This window comes from Oncorhynchus kisutch, unplaced genomic scaffold (assembly GCF_002021735.2).
Source record: "Oncorhynchus kisutch isolate 150728-3 unplaced genomic scaffold, Okis_V2 scaffold1093, whole genome shotgun sequence".
Taxonomy (NCBI): Eukaryota; Metazoa; Chordata; class Actinopteri; order Salmoniformes; family Salmonidae; genus Oncorhynchus; species Oncorhynchus kisutch.
This window is the reverse complement of record NW_022263038.1, coordinates 70,886-78,968: the sequence shown is the minus strand read 5'-3', so window position 1 is coordinate 78,968 and position 8,083 is coordinate 70,886. Positions and strand designations below refer to the sequence as shown.

The 8,083-nt window shown below is 42.3% G+C and overlaps 1 protein-coding gene across 1 annotated transcript; it reads left to right on the top strand.

The window, feature by feature from the left end:
* Nucleotides 1-894: 894 nt before the first annotated feature.
* Nucleotides 895-6,308, top strand: LOC116364479 (toll-like receptor 13). The gene has a single exon (XM_031817604.1). It carries the CDS (start codon nucleotides 1,281-1,283, stop codon nucleotides 4,194-4,196), a length of 2,916 nt encoding a protein of 971 aa, XP_031673464.1. The 5' UTR covers nucleotides 895-1,280; the 3' UTR covers nucleotides 4,197-6,308.
* The last annotated feature ends 1,775 nt before the right edge of the window (nucleotides 6,309-8,083 follow it).

Below are 8,083 nucleotides of genomic sequence, written 5' to 3'. Positions count from 1 at the left end.
AATGTCATTATAGAGGCATGTCACAGGGCTCTGAAGAGGACTACAGCCCCAGAGTAATAATGTCATTATAGAGGCATGTCACAGGGCTCTGAAGAGGACTACAGCCCCAGAGTTATAATGTCATTATAGAGGCATGTCACAGGGCTCTGAAGAGGACTACAGGCCCAGAGTAATAATGTCATTATAGAGCCATGTCACAGGGCTCTGAAGAGGACTACAGCCCCAGAGTAATAATGTCATTATAGAGGCATGTCACAGGGCTCTGAAGAGGACTACAGCCCCAGAGTTATAATGTCATTATAGAGGCATGTCACAGGGCTCTGAAGAGGACTACAGCCCCAGAGTAATAATGTCATTATAGAGGCATGTCACAGGGCTCTGAAGAGGACTACAGCCCCAGAGTAATAATGTCATTATAGAGGCATGTCACAGGGCTCTGAAGAGGACTACAGCCCCAGAGTAATAATGTCATTATAGAGGCATGTCACAGGGCTCTGAAGAGGACTACAGCCCCAGAGTAATAATGTCATTATAGAGGCATGTCACAGGGCTCTGAAGAGGACTACAGCCCCAGAGTAATAATGTCATTATAGAGGCATGTCACAGGGCTCTGAAGAGGACTACAGCCCCAGAGTATTTATATCTACTAGAGAATTCATTCATAATAAACAAGTCCTGTAATCCCATTAATATTTCATTACAATCTACAGACGTTTGAGTCTAATCAGCCTTCTGAAATCTATCCCGTCCCAACAGGTCCTTCGTGTCAATTGTCATTTTTTTATAGACAGTATTTTTGTTTTCAGGAACTGAAAGAGAGAGATGTAAAACAGGTGAAAATAGACTTTCACAAGCTGTTTAACATACAGTGTTACTGTGCTGTACAAACAGGATGCTGCTCCTCAGACACATTCAGACATCCACTGTGGCGGTCAGAGAACACGTTGCAGCTCTGCATTCAGTTCTTCATTGTCTGTGGGACATTTTATAGTTTCTTTACTTTTGGAACAAATCTAACCATTAAATATTTACTCCTGTTACCTGGAGATACAATTCAACTGCAGGGTGAAAGGGAGGAACATTGGAACAACCAAAAGGTATGAACTGCTGTTAGTTACCAAGGAGGAACCCATCTGACAAACAACAAGAAGACGAGAGACTCCATACTGTTTACAGCGTTCATAAGGGTTTTACTGTATCAAACCAACGTTCTACAGGGATCCACCGGAACCAAACTATTCTGACAATTATCTCAGTAGATTTGACTGACGTTGGAAGAGATGAGATCTATGTTTTCCCACCCTGCCGTCCTGTTCCTGTGGATTCAGAGTTCTAGTGGATGGATGCATCCTAAATGCCAGATTTATGACAGTAGTGAAGACTTGGAACACTTTCCCACCTGGACCTGCAGCCACATACCTCATCATGCAGAACGTTACACTGCTGCCTGTCATGATGTCACAGCCATCGAGGAGGATCTACTTGGACTTCCCCCTAATATCAATACCCTCTGCATATTTATGACACATGGTGAAAATAGATCCATGTCTCTGGGCTTTTTCTCTCAGTTTCAGGATCTGGAGTACCTGTACATTGATGGCTGTTTTACTCAAATCCTTCCATCTGGGAACAGTCACCTTCCATCTGGGAACAGTCACCTTCCAAATCTGCAACATATGTACTTAAGTAATTGGGGAATGGACTCAGATTGCTGTGAATGTCATATTGGGCCCCATACATTCAGAGATCTCGTGAAGCTGAGTCATTTGACTCTTTGGAGTTATAGACTATCAGCAATGTCCCCGGATGTTTTCCATGGCATTCCTCTGTTACAAAGTCTCATCATTAGTGAACCCTATTTAGAGGATTTGTCAGAGATAGCATGCAGAATAATGAATATTAAGTCACTTGTTAGGTTATCTGTAGACGCAACAAACATACAATCGTTAAACATTTCAAACTGCTCCATCTTAAACACCAACGAAAGCATGACACCTGTTTTTAACAATCTAGCGAGGGTTGACTTCTCATTTGGTGAAATACCACATATAGAAGAAGGTTCACTGGCTTGGCTCCAGAACCTCACAATGTTAGCAGGGGCTTTCAGCCAGGAAGTCCTACTGGACCTTCCCCTGTCTGGGATAAAACAAATCCAGGACTTCAGATGCTCTGGGATCAATGTCATTGATATTGAAAGAATCTGTAATGTAGTGTTTTTGCTTTCAATCAAGAAAATATATGTAAACAATTTCAATACAAGCAGCCTCTCTATGTCCAGTGTTGAGTTGTGCACTGGGCTAGAATATATGTATTTAAGTGGACTTGGATCCGTCCATCCTTCTCCCCATTTAAAATTGAATTTTATTTCCAGTCTCAAAAACCTTAATCAATTAAAAATAGACGGCCTGGAAGATAACAGACTTGATATTTGCTCCTTCCAAAAACAACCAATAACATGGTTAACAAATCTCACTTTAGGGTTGAAGAATCAAATGCTTTTTGCTAAACAATTCATCTGTCTTGTTAAGCTGCAGTATCTGGATATAAAACTGAATTTAATTTCAAACATTGAAGACTTTGCTTTCCTGGGATTGACAAATCTGGAGTCCTTAGACATTACAAGTAATAACATAACACAGATAAATGCAAACACATTTGATGGTTTACATAGTTTGACATGGTTAGACCTCAGGAACAATCCACTTATTCACAACATTGAGGCGATGTCTTTCACACACCTCATGTCTCTTAGACAAGTGTTTCTCGGGCAAGTGCACAATCCACTAACAGAACCTGTGATCAAGCTGAATCTGACACTTATATTTGGTGGAATTCTGAGTCAGCTGACTCATCTGTACATTAGTTCAGCTATGAGGCCAATGCAGTTGACTATCGGCAGTAACATCACATCTAAACAGAACCTGAGTCTCCAGCTCAAAGGCCAGACAGTGTCATTTCAGGACTGTGACAGACCTTTCTTTCAGTCTGTAACCCATCTTCATGCTGATGCTGAAGAATTCCTTTGTGGATCTGAATTCATGGGAAAGTACTTCACGTCTGTGGAGACATTTGACTACAGATCGAAGCTTTCAGCTAAAAGGGTTGATTTATCATCAATTAATCAGCTGATTCACCTGAGGAAACTGACTCTACGACAGGTGGATCTTTTAACACAGCGTTCTGCCGACATCACTTTTCACAACTTGACCAAACTGGAGGTTCTGGAAATGTACCACTGCAGGATTTACTCTTTAGAGGGGAGTTTAACTAAAGACTTGAAATCTTTGAAAAGAGTGTATTTGCTTATAGAGAACATTTATAATGTATTCTATAGCTTTACTGAACCTCTCTCTAGCCTTAAGCATTTGACGTTTAATAATTTACAGATGTTTTGCAGTTGTGACAATGCTTGGCTCATTACATGGGCAAAGGGGTGCAGGCAGGTTGAAGTGATCATGCTTGGTCCGTATGCTAAAACCGGTATGTATGCTTTGGAGGACTTGATATGCTTGTCGGACAATGGAATAGACACACCTAATTTTGTCAAGTACACAGAAGCCAACTGCACAACAGAGGTTGGCTTTGTGCTCTTTGTTGCGACTGGCCTGGGAGTCCTGTTCTTCATGCTGGTGGTGTTGGTCCATAACCTGGCCGGCCCCTACCTCCTCCCCCTCTACCACATCACCCTTGGCTGGCTGTTAGAAGCCATGCGATCCAACACCAGGGGGCGCTACCACTACGATGTGTTTGTCTCCTATAGCGGGAAGGACGAGCGCTGGGTGGTGGAGGAGCTGCTACCTAATCTGGAGCAGAGGGGGCCTCCTTTCCTGCGCCTCTGTCTGCACAGCAGGGACTTCCAGCTGGGGAAGGACATTGTGGAGAACATCACAGACAGCCTCTACCGGAGCCGCCACACCCTCTGCCTAGTCAGCCGCCACTACCTACGCAGTAACTGGTGCTCTCTGGAGATGAAGCTGGCCACCTACAGGCTGCAGGTGGAGCAAAGGGACATCCTCCTCCTGGTCTTCCTAGAGAAGATCCCCCCTCGCCGGCTGTCTGCCCACCACAGGCTGGCTCGCCTGCTGAAAACCAGAACTTATCTGGACTGGCCCCAGGACCCTAATCAGCACCAGGCATTCTGGGACAGACTGTGGGCTAAACTGAAACCTCAGACTGAGCATGAGATCAGAGGTTGATGTTGAACCTTGTGGACTGAAGATAGACATCAGCGGTTGATGTAGAACCCTGTGGACTGAAAAGTGACATCAGAGGTTGATGTAGAACCTTGTGGACTGAAGCATGAGATCAGAGGTTGATGTAGAACCTTGTGGACTGAAGCATGAGATCAGAGGTTGATGTTGAACCTTGTGTATAGAAATCAGATGTTGATGTTGAACCTTGTGTTATTGCAGATGCAATGTTGACACATATATTGAGCTGTTGAATTTGTTGTTAAAAGTCCTCCATACAAAATGTCTACCACTGTTTGAAATTTGTTTTGTCAATTCCTTTTAAATGCTCTGTCTGGAGTGTACTTTTTGTGATTCATCTGAAATGACTTTTAATAGCCTTATTTAAATTGCTCATAAAAAAGCCTAAACATTTTTTAAATTCCCTAAATTTTATCAGATCCTATTTGTATTTTTAAACACCTAATTGCTAACACATATCTTTGTTTGTATATTTTTTGCTAAGAGGAACTAAAAAAGGGTGTGACTACTGTGTACTGCAGTGAATAACAAAACATACATGACCAATGACCATGAAGCAGTTATTAATGACTATACATGAATGACCAATGACCATGAAGCAGTTATTAATGACTATACATGAATGACCAATGACCATGAAGCAGTTATTAATGACTATACATGAATGACCAATGACCATGAAGCAGTTATTAATGACTATACATGAATGACCAATGACCATGAAGCAGTTATTAATGACTATACATGAATGACCAATGACCATGAAGCAGTTATTAATGACTATACATGAATGACCAATGACCATGAAGCAGTTATTAATGACTATACATGAATGACCAATGACCATGAAGCAGTTATTAATGACTATACATGAATGACCAATGACCATGAAGCAGTTATTAATGACTATACATGAATGACCAATGACCATGAAGCAGTTATTAATGACTATACATGAATGACCAATGACCATGAAGCAGTTATTAATGACTATACATGAATGACCAATGACCATGAAGCAGTTATTAATGACTATACATGAATGACCAATGACCATGAAGCAGTTATTTTATTTGAACATCGATCGAAGAGATTTGTACAGAAATGTTGTTGCTAGTTGTTTAACTAAATGTAGTTGCTAGTTGTTTAACTAAATGTAGTTGCTAGTTGTTTAACTAAATGTTGTTGCTAGTTGTTTAACTAAATGTTGTTGCTAGTTGTTTAACTAAATGTTGTTGCTAGTTGTTTACCAAAATGTAGTTGCTAGTTGTTTAACTAAATGTTGTTGCTAGTTGTTTAACTAAATGTTGTTGCTAGTTGTTTAACTCAATGTTGTTGCTAGTTGTTTAACTAAATGTTGTTGCTAGTTGTTTAACTAAATGCTGTTGCTAGTTGTTTAACTAAATGTTGTTGCAAGTGTTTTAACTAAATGTGTTTGCTATTTGTTTACCAAAATGTAGTTGCTAGTTGTTTAACTAAATGTGTTGTTAGTTGTTTAGCTAAATGTGGTTGCAAGTTGTTTAACTAAATCTAATTGCTATTTGTTTAACTCAATGTGTTGAAGTTTTTTGCCTAAATCTAATTGCGAGTTGTTTAGCTAAATCATGTTGCTATTTGTTTAAATAAATGTGATGCTATTTGTTCAACTAATTGTAGTTGCTAGTTGTTAACTAAATGTAGTTTTTAGTTGTTTAACTAAAGGTAGTTGCTAGTTGTTTAACATTTTGTAGATGCTAGTTGTTTAACTAAATGTAGCTGCTAGTTGTATAACTAAATCTAGTTGCTAGGTGTTAAACTAAATGTGTTGCTAGTTGTTTAACTAACGGTGTTGCTAGTTGTTTAACTAACGGTGTTGCTTGAGTGTAGCCTGTATATGGTTCATTGCACATATATTTGATACATGTCTTAACTCATGGGAGTGGGGAGGGGGACCCCTTTCTGGACAATTAAGTATTTTCTGCGCAATATTGGAGGAAACCTAGTTTTGTTGTGTTATTTCATTATTGTTTATGCTTTTGATAAAGGCATTCATCCGAAACGTTGGAAACTATCTTCCGTTTCTGTTTTTAAATAAAAAGCATCACTGCATTAGAATAACTCATTGTATTGTTCTATTCTAGAATGCCTCCATATTCTCTATTCTATAAGTTCTTACATCTGACACATGCAGAACAGATAACTGTCTCTAACTGAGGCCAGCTTTCAGCAGCTTGCCCAGGCTATCAATGCTCTGACTACAGTAGAACACAGAGTAAGCCTGATATGTCTGGTTAACCACCAATATCATGGTGTATGATGGAGACTCCAGCCTTATCAGTTCTAGTCACAGATAAGCATCATCCCTCCAGCTAAAGGTCAGGTCTTCCCCAGTGGTAACCTCGACTGAGACCTGAAGAATTATCCTACTGGAGTCCTAGGCTTGAGTTCTGTTTTAATTTAATCTTTAGTTTACCAGGTAAATTGACAGAGAACACATCTTCATTTACATCAACAACCTGGGGAATAGTTACAGGGGAGAGGAGGGATGAGCCAATGCTGGGGAGAGTTAGATGGTCATGACGGTATGAGGTCCAGATAAGAAATTTAGCCAGGACATCGGGGTTAACACCTCTACTCGTATGATAAGTCCTACATGTACAAATAACCTCAACTAACCTGTACCCCTGCACACTGACTCAGTACCTGTACCCCGCACACTGATGACTCATTACCTAAACACCTGCACACTGACTCAGTACCTGTACCCCTGCACACTGACTCAGTACCTGTACCCCTGCACACTGACTCAGTACCTGTACCCCTGCACACTGACCAGGTACCTGTACCCCCGCACACTGACTCAGTACCTGTACCCCTGCACACTGACTTAGTACATGTACCCCTGTACACTGACTCAGTAACTGTACCCCCGCACACTGACTCAGTACCTATACCCCTGCACACTGACTCAGTACCTGTAACCCTGCACACTGACTCAATACCTGTACTCCCACACACTGACTCAGTACCTGTACACCTGCACTTTGACTCAGTACCTGTACCCCGCACACTGACTCAGTACCTGTAACCCCGCACACTGACTCAGTACCTGTACCCCTGCACACTGACTCAGTAACTGTACCCCCGCACACTGACTAAGTACCTGTTCCCCTGCACACTGACTCAGTACCTGTAACCCTGCACACTGACTCAATACCTGTACTCCCACACACTGACTCAGTACCTGTAACCCCGCACACTGACTCAGTACCTGTAACTCCGCACATTGTCTCAGTACCTGTACCTCCACACACTGACTCAGTACCTGTACTCCCGCACACTGACTCAGTACCTGTACCCCTGCACACTGACTCAGTACCTGTACCCCTGCACACTGACTAGGTACCTGTACCCCTGCACACTGACTAGGTACCTGTACCCCTGCACACTGACTCAGTACCTGTACCCCTGCACACTGACTCAGTACCTGTACCCCTGCACACTGACTCAGTACCTGCACACCCGCACACTGACTCAGTACCTGTAACCCCGCACACTGACTCAGTACCTGTACCTCCACACACTGACTCAGTACCTGTACTCCCGCACACTGACTCAGTACCTGTACCCCTGCACACTGACTCAATCCCTGTACTCCCGTACACTGACTAGGTACCTGTACACCTGCACACTGACTCAGTACCTGTACCCCTGCACACTGACTCAGTACCTGTACCCCTGCACACTGACTCAGTACCTGTACCCCTGCACACTGACTCAGTACCTGTTCCACCGCACACTGACTCAGTACATGTACCCCTGCACACTGACTCAGTAACTGTACCCCCGCACACTGACTAGGTACCTGTACATCCACACACTGACTCAGTACC

Coding starts and splice junctions, on each gene's coding strand:
- LOC116364479 (XM_031817604.1), top strand. CDS start 1,281: ATGAGATCTATGTTTTCCCACCCTGCCGTCCTGTTCCTGTGGATTCAG.